This window comes from Equus quagga, chromosome 1 (assembly GCF_021613505.1).
Source record: "Equus quagga isolate Etosha38 chromosome 1, UCLA_HA_Equagga_1.0, whole genome shotgun sequence".
Classification (NCBI taxonomy): domain Eukaryota; kingdom Metazoa; phylum Chordata; class Mammalia; order Perissodactyla; family Equidae; genus Equus; species Equus quagga.
In genome coordinates, this window is record NC_060267.1 from 99,053,092 (window position 1) to 99,069,389 (window position 16,298).

General features: G+C 49.9%; 2 protein-coding genes across 6 annotated transcripts in view; both read left to right on the forward strand.

Annotated features, from left to right (window-relative positions):
- The window catches only part of PODXL2 (podocalyxin like 2), a 35,669-nt gene extending 20,700 nt beyond the window's left edge, over nt 1-14,969 (forward strand). The window contains exons 5-8 of the mRNA XM_046682542.1: nt 10,129-10,285; nt 10,901-10,962; nt 13,568-13,747; nt 14,525-14,969. Of these exons, the coding sequence (XP_046538498.1) occupies nt 10,129-10,285; nt 10,901-10,962; nt 13,568-13,747; nt 14,525-14,737 (612 nt within the window). The 3' untranslated portion in view covers nt 14,738-14,969. The remainder of the gene's footprint in view (nt 1-10,128; nt 10,286-10,900; nt 10,963-13,567; nt 13,748-14,524) is intronic.
- A 175-nt stretch (nt 14,970-15,144) lies between these two features.
- The window catches only part of ABTB1 (ankyrin repeat and BTB domain containing 1), a 7,717-nt gene continuing 6,563 nt past the window's right edge, over nt 15,145-16,298 (forward strand). Inside the window, exon 1 of one of the 5 annotated variants that reach the window (XM_046645585.1) lies at nt 15,145-15,283. In XM_046645585.1, coding sequence (XP_046501541.1) covers nt 15,228-15,283 — 56 coding nt within the window. In that variant the 5' untranslated portion in view covers nt 15,145-15,227. The remainder of the gene's footprint in view (nt 15,284-16,298) is intronic. The other 4 variants (XM_046645594.1, XM_046645606.1, XM_046645616.1 and 1 more) reach the window with 4 other exon arrangements.

The following is a 16,298-nucleotide window of genomic DNA, read 5'->3' on the forward strand; positions in this document are numbered from 1 at the left end:
TTTTTTTTTTTTTTTTTTTGTCGTTTTTGTCTTCTACTTATGAGTGAGATCATACGGTATTTGACTTTCTCCCTCTGACTTATTTCACTCAGCATAATACCCTCAAGGTCCAACCATGTTGTCACAAATGGCCGGATTTTGTCATTTCTTATGGCTGAGTAGTAGTCCATCGTGTATAAATACCACAACTTCTTTATCCATTCGTCCCTTGATGGGCACCTGGGTTGCTTCCATGTCTTGGCTATTGTGTATAATGCCGCAATGAACATAGGGGTGTATGTATCTTTATGCCTTTGTGTTTTCAAATTCTTTGGATAAATACCCAGTGGAATAGCTGGATCATATGGTAGACCTATCCTTAATTTTCTGAGGATACTCCAAACTGCTTTCCATAGTGGCTGCACCAGTTTGCCTTCTCTCCACACCCTCTCCAACATTTGTTGTTTCCTGTCTTGTTAATTATAGCCATTCTGACCAGAGTGAGGTGATACCTCATTGTAGTTTTGATTTGCATTTCCCTGATAGCTAATGATGTTGAGCATCTTTTCATATACCTGTTTGGCCATCTGTATTTCTTCTTTGGAGAAATCTCTGTTCAGATCTTCTGCCCATTTTCTAATTGGATTGTTGGTTTTTTTGTTGTTGAGCTGTATGAGTTCTCTGTATATTTTGGATATTAACCCCTTATCTGATATATGGTTTGCAAATATCTTCTCCCAATTGTTAGGTTGTCTTTTCGTTTTGTTGATGGCTTTCTTTGCTGTGCAGAAACTTTTTAGTTTGATGTAGTCCCATTTGTTCATTTTTTCTTTTGTTTCCCTTGCCCAGTCAGACATGGGACTCGAAAATATGCTGCTCAGACCAATGTCATAGAGCGTACTGCCTGTGTTTTCTAGAAGAGACTTCTGGAAGAAAACATCATTTGAAAATTTTTAATGTCAGCATCTTTAGGTCCTTCCTCCTGGGTGATCAGATTCTTTGAAAAAGGAACTTCTGTCCTGCTGGGAGCATAAATGGCTGGTTGCCCCTGTTCTTGGGGCCAAGGTGTGGAGAGGGCTGGGCGTGTCAGTGTCAGAAATATGTGTGCATAGATCCATTCATTTTCACCCTTCCCCAGCTGTGTCCGGTGTCCAGTAGGTCAGAGACCCTCTATTTTACCCTTGTTAAAGAATAACCTTTCAGTCTTCAGCCAGGGACAAGGCACATTTGTCAGCTGTGCAGTGTTGGGGAGAGGAATGAGGGATCCAGCTGCTTCTTAAACAGACTTTCAAACAGTTTTCCTATTTTTAGCATCACTTCCATCCCCGCTTCCAAAGGTAGCCAGTGCTGTTTATTCCGGAGCATCTTGGGAGGTTGACAGCTTGAGTCTGCTTCTTCTCAACTCTCCCCATTTTGGCGTAGGATCTGGCTCTTTGGGGCTTGCTAAATCAGGAAGTTCTAACTCATCCATCTGCTTCCAGGGTCCAGATTTTCTTGCTTTTGTCTCCTCTTCTGTTTTGTTTTGTTTTTGTCTTTGTGGTTTTAGATCTTAAAAAATTCTTTGCTCTTGTTTCGTGTGTTTGAGGGAAAGTGAAAGTACGTGCATGTATTTAATCCAAAAGTGACCAAGGAGATTTTATGTTTCCCAGCATCATTATACACAGGTAGATTTTAACATGATTGATGTGTTTTCCTTTTTTTAATTGATGCTCAAATACCCATCTTTGGCTGGTGAAAGCCTCTTGGAGTTGGCTTCTGAGTCCTTTTGGCCGACCTATTAGTGTTTGATGGTTTCCTCGCTTTCTGGTGCAGTGAGATGTTCCAGGCTCATCTTGTATGTTCCCTCCTCCAGAAACGGAATCAACATTTCTCAAATAAAAGGGTGCCAGGGACCCCTCCATGTTTGGCGTGCACACTTGAACCATAAATCTAAAGTAATGTCTCTCTTCTCTTTCCAAACAACACATAGACCTTAAAATGCTGTTATTCTTCTCTCCCTGTTTTGTCTTGTATGTTATTCTCATTTAATATTTGATAGCCACCTAATTAATCATTATTATTTTTTATGGTAGATTTTCTTAGTGTGGTAAAAAAACATTTGACATAAAATTTACGATCTTAACCTTTTTTTTTTGGTGAGGAAGATTGGCCCTGAGCTAACACCTATTGCCAGTCCTCCTCTATTTTGTATGTGGGATGCTGCCACAGCTTGGCTTGATGAGTAATATAGGTCTGTGCTCAGGATCCGAACCCACAAATCCCAGGCCGCAGAAGTGGAGCACGGGAACTTAACCACTATGCCACTGGGCTGGCCCCCTTAACCATCTTTAAGTGTATGGTTATGTTAAGTACATTTACATTGTTGTGAAATACCGCTTTAGAACTTTTCAACTTGTAAAACTGAAGCCCTGTCCCCATTAAACACTAACTCTCCATTCCCCTATCCTCCAGCCCCTGGCAGCCCCCATTCTGCTTTGTGTCTCTGTGAATTTGACTTCTCTAGGGACCTCATAGAAGTGGAATCATACAGTATTTGTCCTTTTATGACTGGCTTTTTTCATTTAGCATAATGTTCTCAAAGTTCATCCATGTTCTAGCATATGGCTGAATAATTTCCTTTTAAGGCTGAATAATATTCCATTATATGTATAGACCACATTTTGTTTATCCATTCATCCGTCAGTGGACACTTGAGTTGCTTCCACCTTTTGGCTATTGTGAATAATGCAGCTATTAATGTGGGTGTATAAATATCTCTTTGAAACTCTGCTTTCAGTTCTTTTGGCTCTGTATCCAGAAGTGGAATTGTTGGATCATATGTTAGTTCTATTTTTAATTTTTTGAGGAACTGCCATACTGCTTTCCACAGTGGCTGCCCCATTTTACACTCCCACCAACAGTGGACAAGGGTTCCAATTTCTGCATATCCTCACCAATGTTTGTTGTTTTCTGGTTTTTCGACAGTGGCCATCCCGATGTGTGTGAGGTGGAATCTCATTATCGATTTGATTTGCATTTCTCTAATGATTAGTGATGGTGAGCACTAGTCATTATTATTCACAGTCAGTGCTTATGTTGTTTTATCAATATTTTTATTAGTTACTTTGCTCACATCCCCACTCCTTTTTCTGCGTTTAACTTCCTCTTCCTGAAATATATCCTTCAGTAGCTTTTTCTGCAAGGATATCTCAGTCTTTATATATGTAAAAATGTCTTCAATTTTCTCATGTTCTTTTTTGGTAACTTTTTGTTTTGATATAATTTCAAACTTACAGAAAGAATAGTCAAAGAAATCCCATGTATCCTTGATCTAGATTCACGACTTGTTAGCATCTTTTCACACCATTTGAGCGTAAGTTGTAGGCTCCTACCCCTGAATACATTAGTGTGTATCTCCTCAGAACAAGGACATTCTTTTGGATAACCAGAGTACAATGATCGAAATCAGGACATTAACGCTGATGCAAAACTGTAATCTATGGACCTTATTTAGATTTCACCAGTGGTCCAATCATGTCCTTTAGAGCTTTTTTCCTCCTGGTTCAGTATCTAATCCAGGATCATGCATTACATTTAGTTGTCATGTCTCTTTAGTCTCTAAATCTGGAACAGTTCCTCAGTCTTTCTTCGTCTTTAATGACCTTGATATTGTTGAAGAAGAATAGGAGTAATGTCTGTAAAAAATGATGGGCTATACAGAGAATGCACCTTCAGAAAAAGGAGAAAGTGCTGACAGCCTCGCAGGGAAAGTCTTGCAAAGTAGATCCAGGAATTCAGTCCTCAAGACCTAGAAAAAGCATTGCAGACTCATTGCTTCTCCTGTTTTGCCCAAGATGTCATGGGTAATACAAGCAGAGGAAATGGGAAATAAGCCAAAGAAGATCCAGGAGAAGAAGCAGAAAGATAAATCAGTGGATCAAAGGTGTTGTCTTTGAGTTCCAGAAGGCAAAAGAAAGTCCTTGTAATAGAGATGCAAGGATCTGATCTCTGCTCGGCACAACAGGGAGAAGCACCACTGCACAAGGACGAGCAGGAGGAACAGGTTGACCTCCTGTAGTGAGGATCCTAGAAGAGTGTTCCAGCACGGAGGACTGGATCACCAAGATCTAGAAACAGAGACAGAGCTGAACAAGCAGTCAGTCCTTTGTCTGAGCCTGCTGAGTTGTCCAGCGCACGTTACACACATACTTACAAGAAGATGTTCCAGGACATCTTGTGCTCTCCCAGCCCTATCCTGGAATTAGCCCTTTCTCCAAGGAGCCCTGGTTCTTTTCGATGTGGAAAGGTGTTTAGAAACCAAGATCTTGGCTCTGGGTGTGCTTGTGGCTGCTGGGGTGTCATTGCTTCCAGACTCTTTTAGAGGAAGAGCTGAGAGATAGGCATGTGTATTTCTTTCATCTATAGACACAGATATACGTGTATGATACATGTGTACCTGTACATATGTTTATATATGCACACATAATACACGTGCACTATACATATATGTACATACGCGTATAATACATATGCATTTATACACATATGTTTATGTATGTACACACATGTTTAAAATGGGGAGTTCAGTACTGCCAATTCCAGCCCATCACTGTTGGACTCTTCCTAGCCTCCTTCTGTACCATATTTGTGTCTTCCTTCACTGACAGAGACCTGACTCTCAACATCCTCAATATATTTACTCATTTCTTCAGTTCTAGAATATACAAGTAGTTGCAGAATTTTTAACCCATAACATTGCAGAAACAAACCTGTTAAATAAACTTCAGTATTTATTTGCAGTTTCTTTTATCTTCTTATCTTTAAATGACTCTGCAGTTACTTGAGTTAGTTCTCTTTTTCCCTTTTAGTGTAGTTGTACATTTGAATATAGTTTATTTGTTTCTGTCTGTGTTCAATTTTAGGGTCTTTTTCTCATCTGTGTTGATTTAATTATATTTTCTGAATGTGTAAGACATTAATGTGGTTCTAAATCTATAAATGATGCAAAAATGTATACTTAGAGAAACACCACTCTCTCCACCATCTCTCTCACTCCATTCCCACCCTACTTCGTCTTGGTAGCCAATCTCATTAATTTCTGGGTATCCTTCCTGGGTTTCCTTTTATAGAAATAAGCAGATAGATGTATAATTTCTTCTTCACAAGTAGTGTGCTATTTGTATTTGTGTAGTTTCCTAGGGCTGTCGTAACAGAGTACCACAGGCCGGGCAGTTAGACGGACATTTACCTTCTCACAGTTCTGGAGGCTGGAAGTCCACAGTAAGGGTGTGAGAAGGTTTGGTTTTTCTGAGGCCTCTCGTTGGCTGTGTAGACAGCCGTTTTCTCCCTGAGTCTTCACATGATCTGCTCTGTGTGTGTGTCTGTGTCCTGATCGCCTCCTCTTATAAGAACACCAGTCATATTGGAATAGGGCCCACCCTAAGGACCTCATTTTGACTTAAATACCTCTTTAAAAGTTCTGTCTCCAAGTACAGTCACATTCTGAGGTCCTGGGTGTTAGCACTTCAACATAGGAATTTTGGAGGGACATGACTCAGTCCAGAACAATACTTTTTTGCATTTTGCTTTTTTCCCTTAACAGTATATTCTGGAAATCACTTTATATCAGTTTGTGGACATCATTCTCAATCATTTTATTTTTACAACTGAATAATACTCCCTTATGTGTGTGTACCATCGTTATTCATCAGATTTCCTTTGTATGGGCATTTGGGTGGTTTCTCATGTTCTGCGGTTACTTACAGTGCTCCAGTGAAGAATGTTGTGCATGCGTATTTTTGTGTTGTTGGGATGTATCTTCAGAGTAAGTTGCTACAAGTGGGATTGCATATACAGTTTGTTAGATATTGCCAAATTCCCATTTCTGTCTCATTCTTATTAGAGTTTTTTTGGGCCTTATTTTTCTGTCTACAGTGTCTCTTAACAATGCTTTTATGTTTTCTCTCTCTTTAAGATCTCTCTGACACATTCTGAGTGATTTCCTAGCCCTGTCTTCCAAATTAATAACTCTCTTTAGCTGTATCTAATCTCCTGTTTGACCCTCTTGAGTCTTTAATATAGAGAATAACTGTTTTATATTTTTAGAATTTCTACTTGGTTACAAATCTCTCCCTTATTTTTTCATTTTGTTCTCTTCTTTCATTATTTCTATTTCTTTATCTTTTCAGTTATTTTAAACATACTTATTTTATGATCTCTTTCATATTGTTTTGGTAACACCACATCTTGGGATGTCAGTTCTTCGATTTGTTGCTTTTGTACCTTAGTTCCTCGTATGGCTTATAATTTATTATTGTGATCTCATCATAACTCCAGGTTGTGAGAGAATTCCACCAGAGTGGTTTCAGGGAGCCTTCAGGAGTTCCGAGTGAGCTAGATCAGCTTGAGTCTTAATTTCCTGGCTTAGATTTCTGTACCACAAAGGATTGCCCATTTGGACTCCACACCCAGGTGAAGTGCAAGCCTGGGTGTTTAGGTGATCTTAGGTAACTTTTGTTTTCTCCTGTCCGTGGACATGGGCAGATGGTGTACTGTACCCTGACAGCTCCTCCAGGGGAGGGGGAAGTTTCCTGAGTCCTCATTTCACTTAAAAGGCTGCTCTTCGAGGTTTCAGGCACTATCTTGGGTGCTGTACTTCAGTGCTCCACCTTGTGTGGGCTAAGAGCACGTTTTCTATCTCCATGTGAGCATTGAAAGCCACGTCTGCAGCTCCTGGATCCTGTATCTGGGTCTTGACCCCCAGGAATTGCTATGGCTTGTGCTTTCTCTTCTGGCTTTAGGTTTCCTCTGTTTCTGTCTCCTTTGAGCTTGAGCTTAGACATGCTTTTAGAACATGTTTATTGTTTTGCTGTATTTTATCCAGTATTTCTATGTGTTTGTAGCAAGGTGGGAACATGGGACTTTCATCAACTCCATCTGCTGTGTTGCCAAAAGTCAGAAGGATCTGCTGGGTAATGACATGTGTCCCTCCCTGTTCACCATAAGGACCACACCCGTAGAGCTGGAGCCCTTGCAGTGGGAGAACCAGGGATGTGCGAGGAGGACCACCTGCCCCGGCCTCAGAGGGGAGATAGTTTACACCCACGAGTGTACTGCACTTGAGGAAAGTCCTACTGACTTACAACATACGTCCAGAAAGGCACACAGATCATAAGTGTACAGCTTGATGGATTGTCACCAGGGACCACACCCACGTAATCAGCACCCACATCAAGATACAGAACATGGTCACGCTCGTTGAGCCCTTCTCATTCTCCCTGCCAGACACTGCTCCCACAAGGGGAACCATTTTGTTGACTTTTAACACCATAAATTAATGTTGCATGCTTTTGAACATTATATAAGTAGAATCATTCAGTATGTGATATTTTGTGTCTGGCTTTGCACTCAACATTCTGTTTTGAGATTTCATCTATATTGTTAGGTGCAGTCGAAGTTCGTTCATTCTCATTCTGTATAGTATTTCATTTATTTCTCCATTCTACTGTTGGGGGCACTTGAGTAGTGTCCAGTTTCAGGCTGTTGTGAAGATGCTGCTCTGGAGATTCTTGGACATATATTTTGGTGAGCATATGGACGCGTTTCTAATGGGCACACGCCTTAGAGTGGCCTTGTGGGGTCACAGTATATGCAAATGTCCAACCTTAATAAATACTGTCCAACAGCTTTCCGAAGTGGTTGTATAGCAGGTTATACGTCCATCAGCAGTGCCTGAGAGTTCTGATTCTTCTTGTCTTTGCCAACTCTTGGTATTGTCTTTTTCATTTTAGCCATTTTGCCAGATGTATAGTATAGTAGTATTACCTTGTGGTTTTAATGTGCATTTCTCTGGTGATTAATGAAGCTGAGCAACTTCTCAGATGTGTTTTGGCCAATTGGATTGCCTCTTTTTTTGTGAGGGCCCATTTAACTATTGGGTTATCTGCCTTTTTAAATTGATTTCTATCAATTATTTATATATCCTGGATATGAGATCTCTGTCAAGTATATACATGGTAAATATCTTCTATGGAACTTCTTGATTTTTTTTAACTTGATCATAAAATGGTCCCACTTACCCGTTTTTTCCTTCATGGTTAGTGTTTACGGGTCCTACTTAGAAACGTTTGCCTACTCCAAGGTCATGAAGAGAGCCTTCTGTGCTTGCTTCTAAAAGCTTTAGATCTGAAATGCATCTGGAATTGATTTTGGTGTGTGGTGTGAAGTATGAGTCAAGGTATGTTTTTTCTTTTCCATTGGGGTATCCAATTGTCCAGCACCTGTGATTGAATAAGTCCTTTTCTTTTAATCCTCACAGTTAGCCCAGGGTGTTAGGACCAATGCCCACATTTTTAGATGGGGAAACTAAGGCTCAGAGGGGTGCAGTATTTTGCTAAAGATCACAGAGCTGATAAATGTCAGAACCCGGATTGAACCCAGATTTATTTGATTTCAAAGCCAGGGCTTTTCTCCCATGCCACTGACACTCAGTTCCCACCTATAAAATAACTAGTATAAAACATATGGTCATCAGACTCTCCCAGAACTGACATTGTAGGTCTGTGGGCTTAAGCCAGGCAGACATCTGGACCCAGGAAAACGTGGCACGCACACGTGGTGGAGCACAGGGCTGTGGCTTGCAGAGAGGTACTGCCTGAGGCAGGAGGGGTTTCTTTTGCAAGAAGTAGGGCTGCTGGGTCACAGTATATGCACCATGCTTAGGCAGGTGCAGGTGTGCACCCCTTCCCTACACACATGCACACACATACGCACGTGTGTATGCACGCATGCATGTGAAGACGGTAAGAACCATTTCAGGAAGCAGGGCTTTCCTAGCTGCATGTAGCTATCTCCCGGTCCCAGTCTTCCAGATTTAGAACTGAGTTGGCTTTCTGTTAGGCCAGTGAGTGCCAAGGCTTGAGCCTGTGCCTGGCACTTGCCATGGTAACCAGGAACAGAGACTCAGCACTTCAGTCACCCTGGTGGCCTTTAGCTTGGCATGACAACCAGGGAAAGCTCATTAGCTTGGGCTCTAGCAGAAAAGAGACTAGGAGTGTCAGGGATCCCCCTGGGGCAGCCTGGTGATCCTCTGCCTCGCCAGCAGCCCTGGCTTGCAACTCCACAGAGAGAGCTGAGCAGCTGGGAGGGCAGTCTCCAGCTGGGAGCTGTGGAGGCTGGGAGCAGGGCTTTGGTGATTTCCCCGGTACAGGAGGGAGAGGGCTGCTGCAGAGGAGCAGGGGATCAGAGGTGGATGGGATGGGGATCAGCGACAGGGCCAGGGGAGCATCTCTTCCCAGAAGGGGCTAGCTAGGGACAATGGTAGGCTGTGAGCCAGAGGCAGGGTCCTGGCCCCCACCTAGGCTCCTGCCACTCACTGAGCTCCTGTCCAGTGCTAGCTTCTTGTTTTTGTTTTTATATAATTACATATACACAAGGTCACGAAAATCTAACCAGTACAAGAGAGTGTCAGATGAGAAAGACGCCCCCTTCCACCCCTTCTCCTGCTCCCAGCCCTGCTTCCGGGGTCACCATTTTAACCTTCTGTGTTTTAATCCTTCTGGTCACCACTACCACCATTGGAGTATAGGATGTCTTTCTTGCCTCCCCAGCTTTGTGGCGTGTCTCTGCAATGACAGGCAGGAGAGGAGCACGGTTAGACTGCTTCCCACCCCTCCTCCTGGTTCCGCTGGCTATATGGCTGTGTACTTCTTTTGGTCCGTTACCCCCCCACACACACGCATTCCTCCCGTGCACTGTACACTTGAACACTCAGGCGTGAAGACCAGTCTTCAGTAGTCCTCCACACTCTACATACTCACTTCTTGGACTTGCCATTGTGTATGGGGAGATCCGTCCCCCGGCTCAACTGTGAGGACCCCTGGGCAGGCCCCATGCCCTCCTCATGGTGAGAGGCCAAGCGGGGAGGAGTGCCTGGATGCTCGCAGGGAACAAGTGCGCGTGTATCTTGGCATTCCCACAGCTGCCCAAGGCCACGCTGACAGCCTCTTGAGCGGTCCTCAGAGCTATCAGAGCAGCCCCCCTGGACTAACCAGATGGCCTCGCCCAGCGTTTGGCCGCTGGGCAGAGGTTGAAATGGGGGCTAGGTCTAGAGGCGGGGGTCAGCAGACCTCTCTCCTTCGCTGAGCATGAGGCTCTCTTTCTGCCTTGCAGGAGGTGTTCCGGCAGCACCGGGGGCTGCAGCTGCTAGCCCTGGTGGAGGAGGTGCTGCCCCGCCATGGCAGCGGCCGCCACGGGGACTGGCACATCTCCCTGAGCAAGCCCAGCGAGAAGGAGCAGCACCTTCTCATGACCTTAGTGGGCGAGCAGGGTGAGCAAGGACCATGCACCGGAGGGACAGTGTTGGCGTGTCTGGAGAGAGGGCCCAGGAGGGCAGCAAGTGGGAGGCAGTGCTGAACCAGCAGCTTTCCTGAAGGCCATGGGGAGGCTCCCTCGGAGCCATGGGCAAGGGCACAGACAGGGCTTTGGAACGTGGGGCTCTAGGATGGCAGGGTGAGGTATTGGTCGGAGGCCCTCGTCTAGGGTCAGGGGTTACAGGCAAGCTTGGGTTTTGGAGAAGGGGAGGAGGGTGTGAACAGCGGGAACAGGAGGGGGGAGAGGTGTGGTTTCAGCGCAGGTTCTAGAGAACCTGCACACTGTGTGGTGGGATGATGTGGGGGCATTCAGAATGCAGTGGTGTGGGGCTGAGGGAGTGACCACGGGTGTCACACCTGTCACATAGTGGGCATTCACTAAATCCTTTTTAAATAGTCAGTGGGAAGCAGGTCTAGGAGGGAGTGGGAGTTTTTGTAGCACGAGGTCCGTGTGTGGTCAGGAGATGGGGTGCAAGGCTCTGGAAGCTCAGGCGGAAGCTGTCTGAGGGGCTGGGGCCTGCAGAGGGAGTGCTTCAGTGGCCAAGGCTTTGCTGACATGGTTCTCCCCCCAGGGGTGGTGCCCACTCAAGATGTCCTTTCCATGCTGGGCGACATCCGCAGGAGTCTGGTGGAGGTAAGAGCACCGGGACATGCTCCCCTCCCGTGCCTTCAAGCTTTGGGAGCAGGGCTGCCTTCCCTGAGGGCAGGAGGCAGCCTGTACCCTGGGCTCATGGAGCAAAAGACAGACTGTTACTCTGGGCAGCTCTTCCTTTCGGGTCTCCTAAGACACAGTACCCGTGGGAGAGACCGAGTGTATGAGCACCAAACTACCAACTGCACGGTGCACACCACGGCCGGGCCAGAAGGCCGCACAGGGGGCGGTGGTCAGGGGAGGACTTCGGGGAGGGATCTCTGAGGGGGATCTCCATGGGTAGGTGGGAATTTTCTGGGCAGATAATGGGAGAAACACCATGTCTGGCCAAGGAATTGTGCAGAAGCCTGGTGGAATGGGAGAGCGCGATGCAGTTCCAGAAGCCAGAGGAGGAAGCACGCGATGTGTGGGCATGCTTTGGGAACCAGCAGCTAGATGCTCCTGATGGGGGTGGGTCAGTGTTTGGCCAGCCAGCTGGGGGCCTGCTGCGGGGTGGAAGATGGGACTCAGGGAACAGGAGATAGCCCTGCCATCTTGAGAGGTACCCCTGACCCCGTGCGGTCAGCTGGCTGCCCCACTGGTCCTGGAGACCTGGGCTGAGGACACAGGCTGGCCAGCCTCTCTTCCTGCACAGCCTGCCGTACCTGTGCCCCTTGGTCCTCCCACTCCTCGTTCCACCTTCCTGAAGAGGGGCCCCTAGAGTTCCTCACCTCCCTTCTTGGGGACAGCCACCAAAACCACTTTCACTCACTGTGAAACCCAGTGACCTGTCATCAGTCCTCTTCCCTCTCAAGGGCTCTGCGATATTTGACAGCAGAGATGAGCTGTGCATGACTGTGGGCCCTGCCTCCTTATCTACTACATGCAAGGCGGAGAGGTGGTTTTTGTTTTTGTTTTTTTTGATAAGCACATTGAGGGCCTACTGAGTGCCAGACTGTGCTGGGTTTTCTCCCTGGGCCCTCACTGACACCCGAGGGCTTGTGAGCATAAGAGAAGGCACTCTATTGAGTCCTGTCGGTACCCCATTTAAGATGAGCTGAAGCCTAGAGAAGGGAGGTGACTTGCCTGAGCTTGCACAGCTAGTAGCGGGGGAGCCAGGCTTCAGACTAGGCCTGAGTGGTTCAAGGGCCTGGGCCTTTCACCATGGTGTGGCTGTGACACTGCCCAGATGGCCAGAGGGCCGTTCCACTTGTGGAATTCTGGGTTCATGAACGCTGGGGGACTAGTGGAAACTTGGGCTGGCTATGACCTTTTTTTTAACAGATCCTCCTGCCTCTTCTCCTGGCCCTGTGTTCTGATTTTACTGGACACTTCATTCAGACTGACTTGGTGAAAAGGCATGCTGGGCCTTTGGAAGTACATTAGTGGGCAAATTTAGCAAGTTCATTGATGGGTGAACCTAGCAAGAAAAACTGCTCCTTGATAACTTAAAAAGTCAATAGAGAAAGGTATTGGAAACATACAGGCAATATGAAGCCAAGGAGAGCTGTATACCTGGCCTTAGGAAGGGGCCCAAGCCAGGAAGGCGGCTGCCAGGTCTCTGCTCCAGGAGCCAGGAGACAGCACCTTCGCTCTGGCACCTGTCCTCTAATGAGGATGGCACCTCACCTTACTGCCCTCTGCCTGAGATGCTGATTTGTGGGGAGAGCATCTGCCAGGCCCATTAGGGGCACAGCAGCCTCTTGGCCAGAGAAGGCAGACCCACAAGACAGCCTGCAGTGTGGAAGGGTGCTGGGCCGTGAAACACCATTGGTAACCACTCCAGTGGGAAAAGGGAAGAAGCTGGGAGGCTGGGGGTGGCCTATGATGTGGGCTTTCCCCAGCACCCCCTGCACTGTCTCTGGCCCACAATGGCCAGAATGATACCAGAATAATAGCCAGCCCCGGTGGCCTAGTGGTTAAGTTCAGCACACTCCACTTTGGTGGCCTGGGTTTGGATCATGGGCACGGACCTGCACCACTACTGGCTGTGATGTGGTGGTGACCCACATACAAAATAGAGGAAGATTGGCAACAGATGTTAGCTCAGGGTGAATCTTCCTCAGCAAAAAAAAAAAAGAAAAGAAAGTGATATCACAATAGCACCACCCCTGAAGTGGAAGCTGTGTTTCCAGAGCCTGATTCAGTGTGATGTGTGGGGGAAGATGTGTGGAGAGGGTATCACAGCTGTCCTTGTCTTCTTTTTTTAACGAGTAGGACTCTATATAGTTGGATTGTGACTGACAGCAGGGGGGCCAGCCTCACTGGGGAGTTAGGGCCACAACCAGGTATATTTAGAGCCAGACTTCTGCCCCACTAGGGGCAGGGGCAGGGCAGAGCCACAGGAGGGATGTGAGGGGAGGCTGGGAATGGAGGCGTTGCGTGGAGAGGCTTGGAACTGCCCTCAGGTGAACAGGATGATGGTAGGGCAGAGAGAGTCCCTGATGAGCATGGGTCCAGGCCTCTGGGAGAGCTTCAGGTGCCAGGAGAGTGCCAGCTCCTTCTCAAAGCCTGTCCTTGTCCTTGAGCCCCAACCCCATAGGCTCTGTTGGGAGCCATGGCACCCCAGGACCTCAGCTGAGGAGCCTGGCCCCTCCCGCCCCCCTAGATCGGCATCCAGAACTACTCCACAACAAGCAGCTGCCAAGCACGAGCAAGCCAGGTGCGCAGCGACTATGGGACGCTCTTTGTGGTGCTAGTGGTCATCGGCGCCATCTGTGTCATCATCATTGTGCTGGGCCTGCTCTATAACTGCTGGCAGCGCCGGCTGCCCAAGCTCAAACACGTGGTGAGTGTGGGGTAGGCCAGGCAAGGGGTCCTGGGCTGGGGTGGTGCCAGTGGAAAAGGCAGTGCCTAGCAAGCTTAGTCATCTGGAGACTCTGTCCTCATCTGCAGGTGGGGTGGCAGTAATTGTCCTGGGATGGGGTACTGCACAGGAAGCCACTTGTGCAGGGCTTGCACAGGATTGCCCATCTCTGCGGGGTGCTGGCCCCATGCTAGGTGCTGGCCCCATGCTAGGTGCTGGAGGTGGGGGAGTGGGATGCGTGCCCCACCCACAGGGGCCCTCCATGACACTAGCTCCTCCTGGGGCAGGGTGGCCCTGCATGCCTGGACTCATCTGGATGTCTCACCAGACAGGCCCTGGGTCCATGGTCCCCAGGGGTTAAGGAGAGGCTCCAGCAGCCTGGGGGCTCCTCCCGAAGGAGGGGACAGGGCACAACTCCCACTTTTCCTTGGAGTCTCCTGGAGTCTCTTTATAAGGGGCTGTTGGGAGGGGTCAGTTGGTGTCAGCAAGGCCACAGGGTGGTTTAATGCAAAAGAATCAACAGAAATATTTTAAGAAAGGAGTTGAGGCGTGGGACCAGAACAGAAGGGAACTGCCATCTGTCAAGGGTCCCCTGGGGATTCCCTGTGTAGGGTTTTACAGACTAGGGAAGGAACAATGAAGTGACTCGTTCAAGATAAAGGTCTCAAGCCCGTCAAGCGGGCGCGTGCCTGCCGCTCTTGGGGCTGGCGGGGGCCGGGCCGGCGGCACTCGCCCAGCAGCCCTCTCCCACCGCTGCAGTCGCACGGCGAGGAGCTGCGCTTCGTGGAGAACGGCTGCCACGACAACCCCACGCTGGACGTGGCCAGCGACAGCCAGTCGGAGATGCAGGAGAAGCAGCCCAGCCTGAACGGAGGCGGGGCCGTCAACGGCCCGGGCGGCTGGAGCGCGCTCATGGGAGGCAAGCGGGACCCCGAGGACTCGGACGTGTTCGAGGAGGACACGCACCTGTGAGGGCGCCCGGCCGCCGCTGCGACCCCGCGGCCTCACCCTGGCCCCCCGGGGCTGCGCCGGGAGGGGCAGGGCTGGCCCGGAGCGGACTGCCGCCTCCTTCCCGCGCGGCCCCGCCCGCTCCCCCGCAGTCCAGCCCTCGGTGCGGGGTACCCCCGCTTCTCACCGACTCACAGAGCAGTCTGGCACAGCCCTCCCCTGTCCCACCCGACGCCCCGAGGGGCCGGTGCTCCCGTGCCCCGGGATCCCCATTAAAGCCGCCCGGAGCCACGCCGGGCCCAGCCGGTCCGCCTGCCCGACTCGTTCTTGCTCCGGGGGCGCGGGGCGTGGGGGGTGGGGCGTTGGCCGGCGGGAGGCTGCGCGGCCGCTCGGTCCTCCGGGCGCCAGGCGCCGCTGCCGAGCGGGGCGGGGCCGCGCGTGTTTACATCCGGCACGGGCGCGCCGCCGCCGCCGCCGCCTGGGTCGTTCGGCCCGGGTCCGAGCTGTCCGCGCCATGGACACCAGCGATCTCTTCGCCAGCTGCAGGAAGGGGGATGTGGGCCGAGTGCGGTGAGGACCCCGCAGCTCCGGGAGGGCGCGGACGGGGGTCCCTGGGAGCGCTGCGGCCCTGGGGCGTGCAGTGGACGGCGGCGGGACGCGCGGGCGCCGCGGCCCCGGTGCAGCCCTCGGCCCGGCGCCCGACCCAGCGCGGACGCCCGTCTGCAGGCGTCTGGACGCCGAAGGGGGCGGCCACGACAGCCTTCCGAACGGGGGCGGCGGGGAAGGGATCCTGGCGATGATTTACTCCTGGGGTCCGGAGGGCTTTCTGGAGGAGAGGGCTGCTACGCGGAGGCCCCCAGGAGAGTGGGGCGGAGAGAAGAGAAAGGTCTTCCTGAGGACTGAGTGCTCAGGGCCGAGAGGCCAGACTCGCGACCTGGCCTCTTTCTGATGCGCACTGGGGCTAGCTTTGGGAACACTTAGAGCCCAGAATCGTCTCTGGTCCCTGGGGATTCGCAAACTCCTAAATGCAGCTAAAGCAAACCTTGTGCTGAAACCGCCACCTCCGTGGGCCAGACGGGAAGGGAGGGGATGCCCTTTTGGGCTGTGGGGCGCCTTTCTTCGTTGGCCCTTCCTTCCCCATTGCTTGGTCTTGACCCGCCGCTTCGACCTCTCCTCGGCTGGTCCCGGGTTTCCTTACTCCCGCAGCTTCCCTGGTCGTGCCCCACGTCCCACCCCGCCCCCACATCAGGTGCCACCTAGGAGTTAGTTGATAACCGCCGAAGTGGAATGCAACTTAGCACTCCCGGGTCGGACCTGGATGTCTCCCGCAGGCTGCCTCCTCAGTGGTGGCTCCACCGCCATCCATGATGACCCCCCCCCCCCACCTCGCTCATCAGCTACCGTCTCCTGACTTCCGCTTTCTAGAATCTGTCCACTTCTCTTCATGCTTCCACGCCACCAGGACGTCTGCAGCAGCCTCCTCCTTGGTCTCCCTGCCTCCAGTCTCCCTAGCCAACCTGCTGTCCCAAGCAGCCAGGGGACTCTGGCATAAGCAGAGTTGTTCCTGCCACCCCCCCCCCCCCCC